The following is a 22721-nucleotide window of genomic DNA, read 5'->3' as shown; positions in this document are numbered from 1 at the left end:
AGTTTTATGTGCAATCTGCTATTCGATAAACGCAGATGTGTTGGAACACTTACACCTAGTCCTTGGTCTGTGGACATACTGTATCACACAGAAACAATATACTCCTGTACTTCATTTCCAGTAATGCTGAAACATAAACATGTCACAAGAATAAGAAAAGGCATGGTGGATTCTGCACAAAGTAGTCAATTGACCACTCTCCTCAACTCCTGCTGCCTTCCTGCCTGCAAGTATCATCCTAACAAACTAAACATTACCTTAAAGCTACATTTAGAACCCAACCTTCCCTGAAAGGTAAAAATAAACAAGATTTCCTTTCACTCTTTGGGGAACGCATGCACAGAAACAGAGATAGCTACAAGAGACCTTCTTTGTTCCAGCTCTAAATTTGGAGTATGAAGGCCAATAGAGCACACATCCCATTTCCAACTAAAAACAGCATTGGTAATATTTTCTCACTTGCCTGAATGCAGCTCATGGAGAATTCCCCTGTAACAAGCTGCAAAAGCAGTGAAATTTTTGTACTGCATGTAGGAAAGCTTATTCCCTGTCTTTTTGAAGGCCCAAAGGACTAACATTTACACACTGAACCTAGACAATTTATTGTTGTTCTCACAGCACCACTGAGGTGATCAAAGTTATAAATTGTCCTGCAGTGGAATTCCACTGCAGGAGACACCACTGGGAAGACAACATGTACAGATTTAGTGGCAGATTTATAAGCACAAGTTCCCTCTCGAAGGAAACCAGGTAAGGGCAACCACTGGCAAACCAAGCTCTAACTTGTCTGGATGGACTCCTCTCCCCACTGGTTAAGGTAGACCATATCAGGCTCCCTCTTGAGGGAAGGTATAGACAAATTGCACACCAGCTGCTGGTGGTCTGGGATCATCTTCTACAGAGCCACGTCACCGTGTAAGACATGTTCTGCTTCATGGCTATCTCATCAAACTTTGTCAGAAGGAACCTGCAGCACCACATCCTCCCAGAGTTAAAGAACTGAGTACAACTTTCTGTTTGTAGCACCTAACCAAAACTCTGCTCATGGCAGAAAGCCCAGGCCAGAGAGCTTAACCTCTCTTCAAATCCCCCCCTATTGCACTCATAAATATTTCTTGATTCCCCCCTCCTCCACCCTCCCCCATGCTGAATCCCAAAGGTTTTCAAGGTGTTAAGATGTGTATTGATTTCACAGAGCTCCCAGGATACATTATGTATGAGACTGACATACTAAGGGCCTGGCAATTCCGCATTGTTTGATCTTCTGAAAACTCTCGCTTGTATGAATATGGAAAAGTTCTGCTTTGTTTGTTGGCCATTGATCCAGATGTTGACCCTTCTCTGTGTGCATTTATCTCTGATGATTTAATAATGAAAAAGGCCAATAAACTCAGGAAAGGAAAGAAGCCCCTTTAGGGGACCTATTGCCATGGAAACATGCCATACGTTGTTGTAGAGAACGGATAGATCAATAAGGGCTGCAGCTTCCAAGTGATCATGAATATGTTGTGGAATGTGAAGGACGAAAGCCTAAAGGTGCACATAAGTTGTGACATTATGAAGTTCAGGCCCCGGTCCATATCCAACATCTAACATGAGTCAAATTCAAAAGTTCAGGCAGTCTGTTACAAAGGTGGATCTGCACTAGAGAGTTCCCAATTGTCTCAAACAGCAGCGATACTGGGCCAAGGGTTTGATTTGTACCAAGTATATGAAGGCAAGTGAATGTATCTTATTTCAGAGTGCCCAGGCTACTAGTTTCTCAGAGATATACAGGTAGAAATTTCAAAGCCTACTTCTCTGAATCCGATCTTTCACCATTGCTTGCCAGATAACAGCAGCTCACACTAACAGGATTCAGTGCTGCAGGTACAGACTTTTACATCTATATAGATTATATAGAGATTTATATGTACATATGTATATTAGTTCAGAGTAAATGCTACTGCAAGAGTGGCAGAGGACACAGGATGCCAACTGATGGTACAAGTATCTTCCATCAACTTATCTTCTTGGTAAATTACAAGGATGACAGTCTAGATTCTTAACTATTTCGTATTGACATGGCTCTCTCAATATGAATTTACATGAGAAGAGAACATCAGCCTCACCACTAGGAACCCAAACTTGCTAAAATTAAACATTAACATAGGTCAGAGAGGTTACACTAGTCACATAACTAGGTAAGAATCAGTTTAGAAAGTGGGTGATAGTAGAGGGGACATTGCTCTGCTGTCTGCTAGCTGATGTTTTGCTTTTGATTAATAAATGTATGCCCTCATGCTCTGCAGTAGTCCACAAAGAGGTGACAAACACATGCAGCAGACAGTAGCTAAGTCAGCTGCGAGGCTAAGAAAAAGACTTCTAGCCATTTGAGATGCTAAAAAAGTTCTTCCTACATATTGCCATGCCACAGCTTGGTGTTAAGAATCACAACTCCAGTCTCCCCAAATGGAAAGCAGGGTGAGACAGAAGGTCTCTTATTACATCTAGACTCTCACAGAGGCTCCTAGAGACCCAGGTTTGGGGTACCTGCCATAACCTCTGAACCACACACCACCAGCACAACCATCTCCACAGCAGGTCACCAGTGGGTTTAAGGAGCCTTAGAAACAGCTATGTATGTTGCTTAGCAGAGTATCTGGTCATTTGCATCCAGTTACTTTATCTTACAATGAAAAACCAAAAAACAGAGGAAGAGCTTCCTGTGCCTGATGATGGATAAAACCTGAACCTGATGTAGCTGTCATTCAGCTACACGAAGCCATTTACTCAATGAGATACATCTCTGCTTGCAGGATAAGGCACACATGCTCTCTCGTATTCTCTCTTCAACTTGTAAAGTTACTAGAATTTATGTCTGAGACAAGCAACAGCATCTGCCAGACTTCAGCACCCATGCAATTATTCCTACCACTCTGCATGAGCCCCAGATATGCCAGATGGGGTGGGGAGAAAAAGTTTAACCTCTTTCCTGCTTAATGGCAGAACGGGAATCCAAAAAGCTGCCAGGAAGAGGTAACAGAAAGCAGTTCAGGGTTTTCCAGTGGCCTGCTGGAATGATGATATTCAAAGCTGTGTTACTCTAAAGGCTCAAAACTTCCTAAACCACCTGCTCACTGAGGAGAAAGCCAGTGTGACATAACATGTTGCCTGCGTATAGTTTTCATCCCTGACAAGGACACTTTACCACAGATGTAGTGGTTACACAGCACAGGGGTAAGAAGACCTGGAAGAGAGATTTCACTCCCAGCTTACACTCCCAAGTCAAATGACTTCTTTAAGAAGTATTGCTTCGGTGTTAAAAAACATTTTGGCCAACAGCAGTGGCAACTCTACTGCACATTTTCTGCCTACTCTGTGAAAAGAGCTATGGCTTTAAGTGTTAGAGGCTGAGGAAGTGCCAAAGAATCAATGTGTAAAGACCATGGATTGGGATGGATGGAGGACATATTTTGTACTGTTTCCAAACTTCAGCTCCTACTGATCAGTATTACCTTATGAGAATCAACAGAAGAACACTGATTTACATCATTACTTTCAGCCCTGGTGGGAAATGTTAATGCTGCTGTCACTGTTTCAGAGAAGCTTCAGTGTGAAGTGCCAGCCATAAGCGTCTTTCTGCGGGGAAGAGAAGATGGGGGTGGAAGGAAGTAAGACATCTAAAATGAAAATAAGGTAGTGACTATTGTGTTTCAGTTTCAAAAGCAGAAAATATTTTTCCTTCCCAACTTGCCTGCTGCTAACATCGGACTCTTGTTTGCAATGAGTTATTCAGGCTGGATTAGCACACAATGAATCCTCAAAAAGATTAATGCTACTGGGACCTTGGGACTATTCAGGTATCCGAGACCCCAGATGAGATGAATCACCTTCTAAAAATGCAGCAGTTAAGGAAAAAAAAGAGCCCAATTGCATCTGATTATTTTAGGTTTCAGAAGAAACGTACTGTGCTAAGGCTGTGCTTATCTAAGGCATCCACGTGAATTCACTATCCTCTCCAAACATCGGATGCTGAATTAAACAGTATGTAGCTCACAAGAGATTTTTCCCTTTTGACCTCAATGCACTATATGGCAGGTGGCTGAGTCTCACCATCAGAATCTGCCAGCTGGAGAAACTGAGGCACAGAAATGCAGTTATTTCCTGCGTGCCTCACTCACATGCAGGCCCACAGCAGAAAGGAGGAGGAGGACCAGGAATCCTGATATCCACTTGAGTGTCTTAAGGGCGCTCAACTTAGCTCACAACTTAGCACTTCAGCTCAACAGAAAGGCAGCTCCTTATGCAAGGAGTCACTGTGCTCCAACGCCATTTTCAGTTTCTGAGAAACTATTTAATTTGTTGTCCCCACAAACATTTCTGCATTGAACCCACTGAAATGAGGAAAACCAGCATAAGCTGAAGGGCAGCAGGAGACTGGGAAAAATGAGGACTTGGTGCATACTCCGGGACAGAATGAAAAACTCAGAAACTGGACATTTAAAATATATTCTCCCCTAGAAAGGATACTGACACACTTGCCCAAAGAGGATGCTTCGAATCACCAATTATACAGAACATAGAAAATTCTGTGGCCACATTCAGGGCATATAAGGCCTTTCCCCTCATGTCAGACTGGTAGGAGCCATTTTGGCTTTTCATCTTCCTGTGTGGCATTGAGGCACGCTACGTAACACTCCTGTAAAGGAACAAGTACTAGCATATTCACTTAACACATATCTGGCTTTTGCCAAGACACAGGATGCTGATGGATGTCATCTGCTCTTTCCAGGACATGCTGCAAATTTCTGATTTCTCATCCTTTGCAGGAAGGGCACAACTTTGTGGTGTGGTGGGGGTTCCCAGGGGATTCTCTTTTACCAAAGCTCTAGTTCAGTGGTCTCAGTGACCAGTCCTCTCCGGCTGTTTGTTACAATCACAAAACCTTCTGGTGCAAGTTGTAACTGCAGCCCCTTCTTTCCTCACCATTCCAAATCCCCATTACAACCAATGGGAGTTTGCATAATACCTCTCTTTAAAAAATATGCAAACCAGGAAAACACGGGTTGCAAACCATAGCAGCTTGCTGTAACTCTACTATAACATCCAGTGCTGCTCCTCCAATATGTATAGTACTTTTCTGTCACAGACATCCAGACAAATAGTGATGGGCACCATTAAAAAATACTTAGATAAATTGTTTCCAGTATGGGCTGGACTTGATCTGCTCTATTTAAGTCAATGGAATGCAGCCATTGAGCCCTGAGGGAGCAAGTGCCAGCCCTAAATCATTTCTTTGATTAATTGTTCTTGGGAAGGAAGAATTCATTAAGCATTCTGCTCAGCAATTAGAAATAAATATATTTTTAGAATTAACAACCTGCCAGAAACAAGTTGTTTCAGAAATATATTCAGATTGATGCAGCCCATTTTCCATCAATACAACAAGGAGGCTCCAGGCTGCCAGTTCTCATCCTACCTAGAGGGATACTAAAGAAGGAAACAGGACAGTCCTGTCACTGAGGAACTTCTTGTGCTGGCTACACAACTGAAGTTCAGATTCTGCGAGCTACTTGCTAGAAAATAACGTAGTTTCCCCGTGTATCAGTTTTCCAGACAAAATGGAAATATATATCCTTGCTATTTCCCAGAAATATTACAAAGCTATTTCTACAAACAGCTGGGACAGTGCAGATATGATACTCATGAAAACCCAATAAATAATGGGAAAAAAACCCTGTATTTGCACTTCAGCATCAGGGCTTAGACATGCTACAAAATGAATATGAAATAACAACCTTTGAATATTTTTGGACATATGACCAATATAATTACCACAGACTTCAGGTATAACTGAAACATGCAAGTAGGTTTTGTTGACTCCGTAAACAATTACCAAAAGGATAGCAGGGCAGGTATCTGTCCCAAGGCAGTGATATTCAAGCACCTCCCTACTTATTTAAGGTGCAGATTCCACTGACAAATGAGGTGTAAGTGTATATTTTAAATCTACCCGTTTAAAATTTTACATCTCCTTACTTCAAGGCAGGAACTCATCACAGAGCTCTTTCTATTTCCTTTTCTTCTTTTTGTGAGGACAGGGTCTATTCCTGCCTGAAGCCCAGAGAAGTGCATGCAACTGCAAGATGGGCAATGGCACTTTGCAGATGCCACAGCCCTCCTCACCAGTCTACAAAGAGGTCCTTCTGGTCCCAAGTCTGGCAGAAGAAACCCTAAAAGAACCTAAATATGCTCCAGGTACTGAAAGTTACAGCCCCAAAACACTATCCATACTTTTACATTTTGTGTCTTAAGAGAAAAGACATGTCCCATCCTTTGCTTGTGGTGCCTAAAGGCAAGTCTGTTCCCTGCTCTGTTTTGGGATTCTAGGATGGCAGCAGTGCCTCAATGAATTCCAGCTTTTCCAAAAAGCTACACAAGAACACACTCTCAAAGGCCCTCTTCTCCAAAACGTGAAATATGTTTTTGGTTTTTCACTTCTACACATACAGGACCCAATTCAAAGACCACTGTAGCAGGCACTGACTTAACCTTTGATTTCAGCAAGAGCAGGGATGTGCTAGCATATTACGTAAATCAGTCAGGAACTTGTGCACTTCAGTAATACTTGGTTACATGATACCCATGTTTTTCTTCCAGTCCTTCTATTTAAGTAAGCTTAGTAGTAAGGCAAAAGCTAGGGGTTTCCTCTGTATTCCTTCAAATTCCTCTCACCAGAAATACATGTGATATGACTCTGCCCAACTGGCTGGCACTCAATGGATCACAGGAAGGCTGAGAAAGAGAAGTGTAAAGATGGTTCAGTGATGAAGGTACCTGGAAGAAAACTGCAACTCACTGGAGCCAACATCCTCAGCACCCTCTGGTTTCAGCAAGGAACAGCAGAAGGTCTTTCACTAGAGTCCAGGAAAAGCAGATTAGCTCCGCTCTCAAGTATATAAAAAAACTTCTTAACTCATTAGATATTCAGATCATAAATTAAGGATCTCCTTTATGAAAGACACCATTGAATCAAAAATGGCTATTTTGTGGGCAAAGAGCAGAAAAGTGGTGTTCTAAAATACTTCCACTCTAGCAACAGATAGCTAGCCTCACTAAATCCATTCCACAAACATCAAAATGTGAACGTAATCTGGTACCTCTCATGCAGTGCAATATTAGCAGGTCTCAAACAGTGCTAGACACAGTGCCCCTACATGCCTCAGAGGTGCATACACAAAAGAAAGAGGCCAGAAGTACCTCCAATGAGTAAAATTGATTCCAAATGTCACCCCCGCCAGCTGCAATGGGTTCTCACCAAGGAATTTGGCTCCATACATCTACTTATAAAAACAACTTTCAAAGAAATAATGATCTATCCTTCTGCATCCACAAGAACCCCAGTGTGTGGAGAAATAATTAGCACTGGACCAAGGCTAATGCTGAGGTGAAACGCAGAACAACATACAACTACACTTCAGGGCAGGGTATGAATAAAACTGAGGGACACTATTTACACTGTACCACAATTACTTACAGTGTTTTCTGGCTGCCTATGAAGCCTAGTTATTAGTCTGCTCTGTCAACAGCCATGGATTTTGAATGATCAGGGTAGTTTATATTACTACATAACTCTGTTATTTGGAATATCCTTCCTTCTCCTTTCTGAGCTAACCAGGCCCACATATATTTTTCCTTTGAAAAACAAGTGAAGAACTTGTGAAGATTTCCTCTCCCCTTCTCTTGTGACCAGCTGTAGGAGAGCTATGTTCGACCTTGAACCATTACACCTAGAGGTATGTCTTTTTCCCTACATGTCTTTTTCTCTAACTGGACTGCAGCTTAGTATCCAAGTCTGGGGCAGGCACAAGTTTCCACTTGCCTGTCCTTACTTGAAAGAGGTGCTGAAAAAAAGTGAGCCACAACGATCTGTACAGAAAGCAAGGCTTAAAGATTATTCGTGGGCCAAACTAAGGAAATGTGAATGACTAACATCAAGGCATCTTGTTCAGCTCTTTCACAGCTTGTCTCTGTACATCTTATCTAAGAAGACTGGAAAGAAACGCTGATGGACTGCCATTACTGAGAAAATGTGTGTGTGTTATGGTTACACTAGAGGAAGTGTTTAAGAACAGCTCAGCCTTGTGAAAATAATACCCTGTAACAGCTGCCAAGTCCCAGAGGGGTTACATCTCCTGACTCCCCAAGCTGTGCATGACTTCTATACATCACCATCTCCAACAGCTATGTTCAAGGATAAGGCAGTGTCTTTCATCTCTATGGACAAGTCAACACCTCTGTCATTTCCTGTTCACCACGGGTACTGTGCTCTGCAAAGAGGGTTGTGCTGATCAGGGAATTGAGCTTTTGAGAAATTTTGCTGCTTTTTCTTTTTCCTGCTTTGAAATTTCAGCTATGGGAAACAGAAGACTGGAAAGATGTCTGAGGTGTTTTAGGCAGGAGGAAAAGCAAAAAAAAGGTAGTGGTGGTCTGGATGTAGGAATCACCATCCTGTGGTACCAGGAAGAGAGATGTTTGTACCTGTTTGACGTGCTCAGCTCTGTTTTACACTCCTCACATACACATCACTCATGAGGCATTGTGTTATTGGATGCACCCCCAGTGTTATGTATTAATTTCCAAAGCAGACTTATTCACACACACATAACACATCCACCCACATGCAATAATGGTTAGACAGACACAAAGCCATCCAGCAGCCAATTATTTGGGGTGGGAACAGCTTGCATTAGTTCATGATGAAGCTTAGCCTTAATTCTACCGAGCTAGAGAGGCTGGGAGCATGCAGTGCTCTCCTGACTGACTGCGGATCTCAGAGCGGGGCAGAAGATGTCAAGGCAAATCTTTTTTTGTCTGCAGTGCAGATTTTGTTGTGTGAATTTACTTGCAGATGAGGCCTCCAGATCCCCCATTCAAAAGCAGGAGCCCTAGGCCATACTCACATCTGCCACTGTTAACCTAAATTCCTGTTTGTGCTACAAAAGGAGCATGAAACCAGCAGAACTCTCCTTGTCTGGCAGGCTTTGGCCCATCGTTCAATCAATATATGTAGACAACAAGAAGCCAGAGGAATTTGCCCCATTTGGGTGATGAATCAGGAGTACATGAGAGAGCCTGTGCTGCAAAGAGACAGCAGAGGAGCCCCATCATAACAGGAAACTCTAAGAGAAGCTCCAAACAATGTCACTTTACATGGGGTTTCGCTAAATCGAAGACCAGAAACTTTCCAAAACAGTCAGGCTTGAGCCAACAGTCATTGCCAAATCTGGAGTCTGATTTAAGTATGTCTTGGACCCAGGCATTTGTTCCAATTCCCAACTGTGGAACAAGCCTAGTTGCTCTACAACCATAGCGCACACACAGTGTATTGCCTTAACCATGGCTGGCATGATCTGAAGCACACTTGTGTTTGCACTAAAAACCAAGGGGTCACAACAGATTATCCGAAAGACTCAACAGCTGACAAGCTTAGAGGATGTTTTCTAAAGCTGGCACACCACTGAAAAGGACAGATATCTTGCCAGCTCCTGTGCCAGACCTTTTATTCAGGAAGTGTTTACTAAAGTCCCATACTCCTGAAGAAAAGGTAGCACACCTTGCAATACAAGTTACAAGTGAGGAAAAGATGGAACATTTTCTTTTTAGAACATCTCCAAACTCTGTGCAGAGGCTGCACAGTTCTCATTTACAGACACAAATTTGACGTAAATGGTTCATCTTGTCTCCCTCCCCATGCAAGCTCTTTTTCCATCTTTTTCCAGCCTAGTTCTAAATGTGCCACACAATATAGCACCATACATGGAACTGTAGAGGCATTAGTAACCAGTTTCCATATTAAGACAAAGGAACCAATTATTCAGAAATCACCTAACAGTACATGGATCCACTCATTTTTGTGGTCCTAACAAAAGATGGACAAGAGATGTAACCAAATGTACAGCAGTACACAGAAAAGGCTAATCATGAAGAAATTCTCATGAAATTGTTTCGTAGATATTAACCAAACCCTTGCTGAAATCTACTCTAGCATCCATGACATTAAAATATTTTAGAGTTCTGCCACACCTTCCATGGTCCCCGGCAGTATCATCACCCTCTTTTCAAAGCTGAGAAACCAAGGCACAAAGTATTCTGTTCAGGATGGCTCACAGGGTCAAAACTAGATGCCTGACCTGCCTTCCAGTTTGTCCTTCTATCCGTTATACATTCCTTATGATTCAAAGTGTATCTGCAGCTAAATAAGCACGGGAGAATGATACAAATGGTTTGTACAGGCATCAAGGAGAACAGACCATAGTTTGTAGTCTAGACCGGTCTTTTCTCCTGCCTGCCCACAAGCCCCAGAAAACCAGGGATGGAAAAAAATATTCCTTTTGCTATTAACAGAAGCATACCTTGTGCACACACTAGTGCTTTAAAGCAAAGGGGGAAAGATCAAGCATCAGGCCTCTGTGCTTAATGAAAGCAGGTTTGCTATTGTTAAAAAAGCTCCCTACAGTCATCATTTCTCTCATTGTTTTGACTGTTGGGAGAGGTAGTCCAAACCCTGACACTGCCAGGAAACGTCACCTTTGCACTGCTTCACTATGCCTAATGCAACTTCTGCTTCTCTGCAGAGAGCCAAGATGTCACTGGACTTGCTCAGCCCACACCCCTGTGCTCTGCACCATCCCTCCAGCCTAGTCACAAAGGTGGACAGAGGTGAGAGAACATACAGAGCAGGGCTGGATAATTAGGGGTCTCCACTTCCTCCTATCCCCTGGAGACCTGCACATACGCACACGCGCACACAACTCCTTTGCAGATGAGACACTGCAGCGAGTAACAATGTTGTTAGCGCTGTGATGAGTTAGCACCTTGCCCTAAAATCACGTGTGAAGCAACGGCTGGGAGGAAGGGACTTATTAATGGAGTCCCCAAGTCTTTGGAATGCAGCTGTTATCTCCCTCACAAGCTTCGGAGCACTGATAACTTTGCAAGACATTTCTTTCCCACACCCAGGCAAATACAAATGTACTTCACTAGGTTTTCCATCCCCCAAATATGCAGGGAGTGGAACTGAGCATCAGAGCGTAAACAGTGCTCAGCAGCTCTCACCAGGAAAACTGAATTCCATCGGAGTTCCTCTGCCTACAGTCTCACTGGAGCTGTGTACAGGGATGAGGAGTTACTCCGTGTACAGTTACTAATTGCCAGCAGTGAAAATAAAAAAAAAAGGAGTTATAGCTCCTACGCTAGTCAGCTGGCAACCTACAGCACCTCTCCTGCCTCTAAGCTCTTTAACAATACATGCATAAACACAGACAACCTCTCCATCCAAAGAGGCAGAGATTTAAATCCGTAATTAGCACATTTGGAGGAGTCACCACAAATGAGATTAGCTTTTGCACATTGCTGGGGAAGCAGTTGTGCCCCTATAATGTCCAAGTGGTGGGCGCTCAAGCTGACCCTGGAATTCCCCTTTAGAAGCTCATCTGCTTTGCTCTCAACAGCACTGTCTTCCACTGCTGCATGCAGCGTCTCTTCAGGAGTTAACAGCCTGGTTTTACTACAGTCTGGTGCTAATACTAGGCACCGGGTGACCATATTTTATGTCAGCCACTGTGAATATACTGCATGGAAGGAATAATTTCAATTTGTAAAGGGACTTCCCAGGTAGCAAACAATTCAACATGGAAAATGGGCAGAAAAAAGTCTCTGTGGTAGCAGCTTGTTAGCCCAGCACCCATCTGCTCTCTCTTCTCCATTTCTGGAGTCCTAGCTGCTTTGTCTGCTGACAAAACCCTGGGTTTAGTGCTGTCAGCACTGCAGAGCTGTAGAGCTGCACAGAGCCAAGCTGCATTCTCATCTGCCTTGTGCTTTACCAAAAAAATTGCCCACTTAAGCAAGGATACCTGAGCAGTTATTACTGCTTGTTATATATAAAGTAGCTTTGATTTGGAGACCCCAGAATGAGTTTGCAGTGCCACTTGGTCAAGAAACCTTGTCCTGAATTGTAGGTTGAAAAGCCACTGTTTTACAACTGTCTCACTAAGAAATGCCCAGTGGGAATAAGCACTGTATTGCTGTAGAGGAAGAGGTTATCTAAACGTTTCCGAACAGAACTTAAATCAACCCCATTCACCATAATAACTCTGACTCTTCTGCAACACAGAACAAGTAAATCTCATGAAGTTATAGATCACTTGACACCAAAAAGGTAATGATGTCACCAGCCAGGTGCTGCCTGATTTGAGATGGTTGTGGATACTACACCTGCATCAGTAGTCACAGGAACACATGGGACACGGAGAGCCAATAAAGGAGAAGAGGCCACAGGGCTCTCCACATGGAAATAAACCCATGCTCTGTTACATACCAGCAAAGGGATGTAAGAGCATTTGTCAGATTTTCCTAATTCTTCCTCTTGGCCTTGAGTTCTGGACGTAGTCTCACCCCGCCGCACACAGAAACAGCCTGGACCTTGTTCAGTCACAGACCTCATGGCATAAACATTTAGGGATTAAATCTTAATGCTCTCTCTAGCCACTTCCCTACAAACTGGCCTTTCACTTACACCCCATCAGTGGAAGTGTGGGTTTTTTTTAGTTCTCAGAGACAGAAAAGGAGTTGGCACCTTTCATTTTGAGTGACGTTCATCTGTAGGTAAATTGATCTAATAGCTTGTTAGAGTGCCAGTTAGAACCAACAATAACTCAATTGACCTATAACTGCCTTGGCACCAACACAACTTTCAAAAATAAGAGAAAGGAAGAAATCTTTGCTCTGGCAGAGATGAGAGCTCAGATAGTTGGTTTCAAGAGCAAACTGAGGGATTCATGGGCTTGCTAATGAGATGCTCATAAGACATCAGAAACCAAGAAAAATTCCAATGATTTCAAGCTAAAATGACATTACGTTATCTCCAGACAAAGATCACTCTTTTATCTGTGTAATAAATGACTCTACAGCAGAAAAACTCAGTGCAACAGAAAGCACTAGCAGAGTTACCTAACCAGAATAACACCTTGAAAACTTAAATTTACCTGCTTATAATAGTACTGAACAGTCCTACAGTGATTCTTTGTGTGTCTACCAATAAAAACCTTTAGAAAAAACATTTTTCCCTTAAAATCTGTTTCACAATAATGGAGTGGGGATTGTGCTACTATACAAATTCATCATTTTTAAATGCTTAGCTCCAAGGACTGAGATATTTCAAGTTGGGAAAAAAAAAAAACCCAAACCCAAACATGTAGAGTTTGTCTAAACATTGCTGGGCTGGTAGTGTCCAAGGATGGAAATAGAGATAATGTGGAAGGGTTTTAAATTACTAGGCAATATGATCTATTCTTAAATCAGGAAGGAAAGCAAAGAGTGAGAAAACTGAGATTGAAGAGTCAGAGGGATGATAGCAACTCAGAATATACAGAACGAGAGAAAACTAATCTGGGGAGACCCACACAGAAAAAACCTGAAGGATGGAGCCTGGCAAGGGAGGGAACTGGACTAAGTGCCACGTGCAACATACTGCAATGGGAACATTGTGGGGAGCAGCAGGTGGAAGAGGCATTACTGGAAACTAAGACAAAGTGGAAGACAGTGATCAGATGATAAACTGGGTATTGGGACCTGGGACTGGCTGGACAAGAAACCTGCCATGAGAAGCCTAGAAAATAGTGATGGAACTGGTGGGGTAAGAAACACAAACTTGAAGTGAGGGATAGGGAGAACAACAGGTTGCAGGGAGATGGGCAGAAGGTATCATGCTTAGGTACTGGGGAGAAAACAAGCACAGAATTTGTAATAAGCAGAGTATATTTCCCTTTGAAGCCTGGAGAGTAACCCAAGAATCTGGTGCATCATCGTTCCTTTGCTGTAACTACCTGCTATGGCCATTGCTTAATTCAAAGCAAAGGGCAGTGCAGCATATCCGTCAAAAGATTCATACTTGCTAATGAATCCAGAGATATTACAATAGGATAGGGACTGATTTGGCTTTTAAAACCTTAACAACTATACAAAAACACTGTATTAAAAAATTCAAAAGCTCAGGTTACGAAATAGCAGAAAGGAGGTTAGCTGTACATATGTATTATATTACAGTCCTTACATGATTCAAAACAGTTCTTCCCATAGAATTCATGCTTCATTCAACATGAGAGGAAGGGCTTGAGGCAGATGTGGGCTGGAAAGAGATTTTCTATAGAAGCTCATTTCTTGCACAATCTGGAAGGTTTGCAATAAAGAGAGATAAGGAACTGCAGAATGAGATGTGATGGCTAAGGCAGATGAGCAGTGCCCTGGAGATTCTGTCTCTGCCAAAAAGTTCCTGCAGAGGTGTTAAGCAAATCGCTCAGTCCAAAACTGTAATTAGAATAATATTCTTAGGTGATGATTAAAGAGAACACTATGTCATTGTTTATTGCTATGATTATTTTTTTTTCTTGCTATAACGACAGATAAACTAACAAACATCAGAGGGTGGGTGGGATCGGCATGCCCATTTCTCAGTCTGGCTGCTCACCAAGCTAGTCCAAGACACGGTCCGAATCAGAATGTCCCAATCCTCTTAAAGCACCCATTACTCTTAAAACAGGTAGTCATTGTCTCTGTGCCCTTGTCTTCTGGGTCACAGCAATGTCTGATTCCTCACTAAGCACCCACAAAGGCAGAGCTCTGAACATAAGGTGTGGTGTGTAATGCTTCATACTCTGCAAAACAGGTCCTTAAATTGACTACACCAAGTTAATGAACGTTTTTGACCTTAGTCTCTATGAGTCTCTGCCACCTTGCTATAAACTGGGGATGACGGTACCAGTTTCCTAGCCAAGGTGTCAGGAGGCAAAATGAACATTTACTGCCATTATAGTTGCATATTTTATAAGTGTCAAAATAAAGAAAACGCTATAAAGAAATTAATCTGTTTTTTTCAGAATAGGATCTGAATAAGATGTAATAAATATGGTATACTACCTTAACAAGGAGATGGAGAAAACGTTAAATAGTTTTTCACAAAGGAGCCATCCCTGTGTGTATGGAATGAGGCATGGGCTTCTGTGGAAGAGATAATGTATGCATCTATTGCCAGAGATTTGTGCAATGGGCCTCAATGACGTTTATGCAGAAAATCTTAACCATAGCGCTTTCTTAAATCTCAATATTTGCTTTAGCATTTTTTATACTCTTTCATCTCATTTCCTACACATGAATATACATGAAAATACCGTAATATTATGTGATTATAGTCTTAAAACATACTATGGTGATACACTGAGGTGTTTCATTTACTGAGGCTTTCCTGCTTTCAAACGCTGCCTTTTATAGCAACTGAACGTCTCATACAAAAAACTGTATCCCTGCACTGATTGTCTAGTGTGTTTTTTTCATCCTCTGCCTCATGACATGTGAACTAGGGCATGAAGCATGTAATGGCTTGCCTATGGACATGGGAAATATGGCTGCACTAGTTTGGTCCCCTTAGTTTATGGTCACAAAATCATGTTTCTTCTCCTGCAGCCTGATTCACTGTCCACTGAAGCCACCAACATGCTGTTCGCAGAATTTGGATTATTCCTCACATTATTCCTGTTTGGATCCCCTCGTTCTGCTCCAACAAAACTGCCCTGGGAATTGGCAGGAAAGTTGTCTATAGTAAAGACAGCAAGATCTGACTTCAGGAAAGCATCTCCCCTTCCTCAGCTAGCAGTGCTCCCACATGATTTTGAGGCAACTGTCATCAGCATAAACAAGAAACGAAAATAGCCAAGTCTATGAGCTGCCTACCAATAAACCTGCGCCCGATTTGCACATTGTATTAGTCTTCTATGACAGGCGCAGGTTCTGCTACTAATGCAACTGTCTCCCAGACCTCTCCCTCTAAGCAGAGGTTTCACTGAACCAGAATTTCAATTTGCTGTACATATGGCCCACACAGTGGGTAGCTTTCCTTTTACTTTGCTATGAGCAGTGGACAAGTCACATGATGAGAGTTTGCCATTGTGGACAGCATCTGAATGTGGATAGGCATGAAGTGAAGCCGGCACAAGAAGCAGCATTCTGGGCAGCAGGTAAAGAAAAGGGCGTAATTGTCTGAAAGCAGGGAGAGCAACACCCACCTAAGTGAACTGCCAAAGTCAGTGAGCAGTGCCGTATGCTTCACAAATTGTTTACCCTTCTAACAAAACATTTTACGAATGAGAACAGACAGCACAGACAGAGTAGCACTCCATGAGGCACTCTAGAAATCACTTCTACTCAGGAAAGCAGAAAAGGTAAACACACATCCTTCCCATTTTTGCTCAATCCCACCAGTGCTATTGGGTTCAGCATTTAGTACTATAATTAGGAAACCCCACTAATTCCCCACAAGAAGGCAGCCTGAATGGCACTGCTTAGAGGTCTGGAGCTGCATGAAGGGAAGCAAATTATTTTGTTCTCCAGGAATTCCCCTACTTTATGTATCACACCTGAGCATCTATTGCTTTTGGTACCACAGAAATCTCCCCAGGTTCCCAAGCTGACAGGGGGCTCTGGCAGAAGAAGGAAATGAAAGAAAGGATCTGTTTGCAGAGAAGTATTAAAAGGGAGAACAGTTAAAAGAAAAATTCTAAAATCTGAAGTTGGGGCTGTTACAGAGTGGAATATTTTCCATTGTTTTCAAAAAGGCAGCAGCTTCTCTTTTCTGTGAAGAAGTTAATAGATTACCGGGCAGTGAATAATGTGCAGTTCTATTATTTACATCCACTGCTTGGACTATTTTGGTCCTTCAGACAGTGTATCTGTTCTCAGGCCTTTCTAAAAGCAGCATGCTACACTTTTTTCCAAGCAATTCTGGGTAACAGCTACAACCAATATGCTTCAGTCAGCTACAAACTAGATAGATCATTGTTTGTCTGCAATTTTTTTATTAAATCAATTGTACTGGATCAATGCTTCCTCTAAGCAATAAATTACAATTCTATCTACACAGTGAAAAAGCTTTCAAACTCACAGATAAATCTTGATCTAGGAAATACAGTTTGGCTCTGCACCGGTGTGTGATCAACCACAGATGCAAATAAACTCAAGCTGCTAACACACACCTGCACCTCGGAACAGGAGCTAGTATTCTTACTTTCATTAGAAATTGCTAAGACACCCTTTAAGTGCTTCAAGAACTAGTCCACTGCATTAGTCATGAGTACTCAGGGGCACAGAGTTTGGTTTTCATAAAGGTCATTTGGTGTCTTTTCCCCTGACAATGGACTAAAAACAGAGGTCAACACAGACAATCTATATTAATTTGCTTTACTCTTGGAGGGTCATAGATTTGCCACTGGAATTAGCCATATTAGATGCTAAAATGATAATTCAATGAGACTATGATGAAAGCCTCAGTTCTATTCTAAAACAGGAACTCCTCTCACACAGTGCAAAGGAGATGCAACTACATGAAGTCAGAGGAATTCACCAATGTCATTTCACAGCAGAATCAAGCCCCAGTAAATAGGGCTGGAGTGTTCCATTCAAAACTTCCCATCTCAAGCTGTACTGAGACAGGAGTCATGAGGTCTTGAGCTCTACCAAAACGCCTGAAGACGCACCTCATTCTCAAGAGGTGAAATTGGTTTCTCAAAAAATACACAAAATAAGATCTGGATCTTGAAACTTGTACACAAAATGCTGCTGCACAGCTTTGGTGACAGCGAAGTGCAAGATAATGAAGACTCATGCCTCTTACAAGATCCTAACACCCCAGAATCTGCACCCATCTATAACAAGGAGCAATCACACTCCTTGTTATATTATGCACTGCATAATTTGCAAAGCAGAAAATAAGAGCCCTTTGGGTCAAGGATATACCTCTTGCAAACATTTTGGTAATATCTCCTCTTTGGTGCAATCTGCTGCATTTCAGAGGTCAAAAACTGTTGTTCATATTCACGTGAGTTGTTTCCAAGACAGATGCTTTAGCAGCATTCAGAGAATGAGGGAATACAAAACCCCAACAGAATCTGGGAAACTCCCACTCTTCTCCTTCAAGGCAGCCATTGTTCATAGGTCACTTTTCATGGAAGCCCACACATTTTCTCTAAGCTGCATTCATATTCTAACAAATATGTTGCATGTGAACTAGAAACAGGGGTGAACAAAGTTCCCCAGAAAATATACATATTGACCATACATAGTGCATCCAACTCCTCCTGGTGTCTTCAGATGCCTCTCCATTCAACCAGTACCACTGCCCCATCTGACGTTGGTATGTAAAAGTAGGGAGAAAACAGGTATTCGTGTGCTAGGCTTCTAGCATCAATACAGAAGAAACACCAAGTGGCAAGGTATCAGCCTACCTGGAATCTGACCCCAGGCAGAGAGTAGACTGCACCAGGGTACAGATATCCAGCTTACTGTGCTTTCTCTGCACAAATGCAAAGCTACGTCAGGGGAGGACTATTATTATTAATACTAACAAGTCATACATGCATTCATATATATCTGCATGCATACAAACATCTAAGTGTTAGCATACTCAGTGTGACCAGCTGGTTTGGGAGAATCTAAGTTTGCCTGCATATTTCATTCCTTTGTGTAAGGCTAGGAGTGGCCCTAATGCCAAGCACCTCAGAAATAAAAACTTACCTCATAAATTTATGTGCTGTTTTAAGGAATAAGCATTGGTTCACTAGGAATCTTAAAAAAACCCAAACTCTTAGGACCATCTCATCTTGGCAAGGTGGTTACCTCAGCTACCACTACAATTCTTTTACTGAAGTTTGCCAGTCTGATTCCGTGCTGAAAACAGTCACAAAGATGAAGGCAATAAATCCACTATACAGATACACAAAAGATATGTGAACTGAACACTGCTTTCACGTAAATCCAAATACAATCCCGAGACTAATAAATCCAAAATCCCTTGAGGGCGTGACACACAGAGAACACCTTGCTAAAATAACCCAAGAAAGCACATTAGTTAGTTTTTGTAATTCCAGACTCGTGGCACATAATACAAAGATCTATAACCAAGAATATGAAATTGGTTTTGTTCTTTCTAAAGCTTTCATTTCACTGTTTGTGGGGTACTACTTGATCAGTCACAATTGGGAGGCAATTTTATACTCTTTCCAATTTGGGTTTGAATAAGATTGTACTTGCAAGGACTATATATCATGATGTAGCTACTATGAAACCCTCATATGCTCGGTCAGCTGTGCACTTGGGACACTTGAATGCACTCAATTTAAACGACAGTGCAGTCTTCCAATTCACATAGCCTTCTAATAACATTTGTTAATCCAAGCAAATATCAAGGCATCTGTTCAGTGCCAGTAGTGCTGAACCTTCTAAGCATGTGGGCTCCTTGCTAAATCCTAAAAGGCAGTGTCAAGAGGTTTCTGTCATTTGTCTTTGAGCACCCAAATCCATCCTGGAACCCCTTCCTGCAATTATCTTGCTAACTGTATTTTAGGGAATAATGCAAGGTTTCTTGCAGAGCCCAAGAATTCAATAAATGAATTTTGTAGTATACATGTAGTTTGATAGATGTGTGTTTGAATAATGTTCTTTTAACTGTGTGCTTTTAAATGTGAGAGGTAAGCCAGTTGTAATTAAAGTTGAAGCAATAAACCTTAGCCATTGATTGCACTAAGTAATTAATTATTGATTGCAGTACATTACATACATATTGCAGAGGACAATTCACCTGTGCAGTAGACAATACTTTACTCAGAAATACCCCAAAACAAACCCTCTGCTATACAGAACTATACAAAAATTGGCTCTAGGGTTTACAAGTTAATTTTCTTATTATCCTTCATGGAAATGTTGCTGCCTGAGTGAAAGCAAGCCATTAGTTTCATAAAGGCAATGTTAACTCTTTCCTATCCAAATTACTTTTGCAAATATGGGTCTACAGATGCAAAAGAGAAAATCTTTCTCTGTAAGACTCTGAAGGTGTTAAGTTCCTTCTTAATGAATGCCTCTATCCCCTGCCACATACCAATTCCTGACAAGCATGCTGCAGCAAGAAGCCCTACAGAACAGCAACAGTAGCAACATCCTTCCCTAACTCTTGGGGAAGCAGAAGGGAGAGGACTTGGAGGTACCAAAATGGGAACTGAAAACATCAATCAGACAGACCGTACATTCTAAACTGGAGATGCAGGACTAGTTAAGCAGCAGACACCATGCTTTTAGTCTACAGTTGTGCATCAGGTGGGAACTTTTTTCCCCATTTACACTGAACTTATGAAGAGGCTTTCCCTTATAGAAAGCCAAAGCAAAAGATATTTATTGGTTTAAAAACACAATTTAAAATTAGTAGTAGTGTGGGGACACTAAAATTAAGCTTAAATATAAATGAAACCTGCAGATTGTTTGCCTGGAACAGATCTTGGATGTGTCCTCCAGCTTCTCTGACTAGGAAATTGCGAAGGAAAGTTATGTCTGGGTGTGTGCATGCAGAAAGGTCTGAGCTGGATGTGGTAGGGGAAGGGGCCAGCCAGCTAGTTTTGAGTGGGCTAGGAAGGGGGGGGGGGGGGGGGGGGGGGGCGGTGGGTTGTACCTGAAGTCGCTGTAGGGATGGATGATCCAGAACCCGGCAGACTTAACCCTTTCCTGCTCCCTCTCCACGGCCTTCTGGCTGCCAAACATCCTCAAGGAGAATTTGTTGACGCCCGGCTGGAGCATGGCCCCGAATTGCCTCTGCATGAAACCAGCTTGGCCCAGCCTCTGCTCCTCATCTGGGGTGATCTGGTCGCACCCTCCACCTCCTTCCACTTTGATGGAGGTAGAGGAGCAAGCCCGGGGGGGTTGCTGCTGGGGCTCTGGTGGGGACGCTGGTGGTGGAGGCGCTGGCAGTCCCTGCTCCAGCTCCCCACTGCCAGGGGGGCTCTTGTCCTCACTGGGGGAGGCTGGCTCCCCTTCGCCGCCGATCAGCCTCTTCTCCTCGGCCGCGTCGTGGAGGTGCCTGCTGGTCAGCGAGGACAGGCTCCCTTTGAAGCGGCGGCAGTCCCCGTTGGTGCTGGTCTTGGCACCCTTGCTGCCTGCGTCTGTCTCCAGGAGGCCGGGGTCCCCCCCTCTGCTGGGGTCTCCCCCAAGTGCCCGGGTGCTCCCAGCAGAGGGCGAAGGCAGTGGCTTCAGCCTGATGCTTTTCCTCCGGGTGTCCTTGTCGCTGTCTTCCTCCTCGTCCATGATTGATGCCTTGGGTCCTATCTGCTGGGGCAGACTGTAGAGCCTCTTGCGCATGGAGGGGGGGCAGCTTGTCCATGACCGATGCTGCTGCTGCTGCTGCTCAGTTAGAGGGAAAGACCCCCCGGCCCTGCCCAAGGAGGGGAACTGACACTGCCCCCAGGCCCCTGCCCCCAGCTCAAGGGGCAGAAGGGACCAAAGACTGGTGTGTCATCTCCTTACCAGACTGTGGCATCCACAGGCTCTGCATCAAAACACAGGCTCTGCATCCAGAAGGAAAGGGGGAAAAAAAAAAAAGGAAGGCAAAAAAGCGCCCCCCCCCCCCCCCCCCCCCCCCCGCCCGGCTTCCTCTGTTGTCTCGATTTGGCTACTTGCTGCTTGTCTCCCCTTGGTGAGTGTTACTGCAATCCCTGTCTGCTCAGATCCACAGCACTGGGCAAGAAGTCTAGAGGAGAGCCACACACTTCTGGCTGGAAGGCAAGGGAGGGCGGCAGCTGCAGCAGCCGCCTTGCCATGTTGGCTTCGAGATGCAAATGTGCTGTGTCTCCTGGCGGGCAGACATTATCCGGAAAGCGAAGCTCAAGCCCGGGTACCTCAAACTCCTCAACCTGCCGGCCAATAGCACAATGAACTGCAACCTGCAGCAGCCACTGCTTGCTTACATCACTGTCATCACTTACTCCTCAAGCAGCCCCTGCTCCTGGGAATATTCATGAAGCCATCCCATTCTATTGGGTTGCCATAGGAGCGACTACTGCACACAGGCTCTGCCTACCTGAGCCGGCACCCAGGCTTCTTAAAAGGGCAACGTCTGGCTGCTAAGGGTGTGAGTGGCTGAACGGGCGCCGCAACGCCGCAGCTGCTGCTGCCGCCGCCACCGCCGCCAGGCTGCACGGACCGCGTCGCCCTGGCACTGCAGAACTCCTGCCGCTGAGCAAAAGTCACCCGCGGCTCAGCTTTAGTGCCAGGTTTAATGTCATCCTTCGTTTAACGGCAAAAATTACCGGGTGGCAGTGAATTTCAAAATAGCATCATCGTAAACATTTTTTTTAAAAAATAAAGGAGCAACAAGATTCGTTTTCTCTTAGATGCTGACGATCCCTTCTCCTTCTGGAGTTGCGGCTGCCGTGTTGCAGGTTTGCTTGTGAGGACACAAGAGGGTTTTGTGGGAAGGAGCAGATCCAAATCTAAAGGAAAAACAGCTGTTCACCTTGAAAATCTCACTGGCATGCAAAGCAGGGACTTGGGGAGTGCCGGTCTTCTAGCAGAAGTTTGCCTGCTGGGAAACACGTTGTGTTTTGTACCTGTCTGCAAACTACCAGAGGTTTGGAAGCTTGCTTTCTCCTTTGCTGCCTTACTCCCCCGTTAGACATGCAAAACGTTAGTTTCTCCCAGAGGGGTTGGGTCTGTAGAAGTCATTAAAAAAAAACCCCCAAGACGCATCTCAGACAGCTCCCTGCTGCACTGGGGTGGGGGGCTGGGCTGGGGCAGCAGCCACGTGTGGGCCCTCCCTACGGCCTGGGGAAACCCACTATCCCAGCTGAGTCAGCACTTTCTGCGGCTCACCC

General features: G+C 43.6%; 1 protein-coding gene across 1 annotated transcript in view; it reads right to left on the bottom strand.

Moving 5' to 3' along the window:
• Window positions 1-21372, bottom strand: part of LOC101921103 (potassium/sodium hyperpolarization-activated cyclic nucleotide-gated channel 4) — a 72175-nt gene extending 50803 nt beyond the window's left edge. Inside the window, exon 1 of the mRNA XM_055796406.1 lies at window positions 20528-21372. Coding sequence (XP_055652381.1) covers window positions 20528-21210 — 683 coding nt within the window. The 5' untranslated portion in view covers window positions 21211-21372. The remainder of the gene's footprint in view (window positions 1-20527) is intronic.
• Window positions 21373-22721: the final 1349 nt, after the last annotated feature.

This window comes from Falco peregrinus, chromosome 1 (genome assembly GCF_023634155.1).
Source record: "Falco peregrinus isolate bFalPer1 chromosome 1, bFalPer1.pri, whole genome shotgun sequence".
Classification (NCBI taxonomy): Eukaryota; Metazoa; Chordata; class Aves; order Falconiformes; family Falconidae; genus Falco; species Falco peregrinus.
Note: the sequence above shows the minus strand (reverse complement) of the source record. Positions and strands in the feature narration are given on the sequence as shown.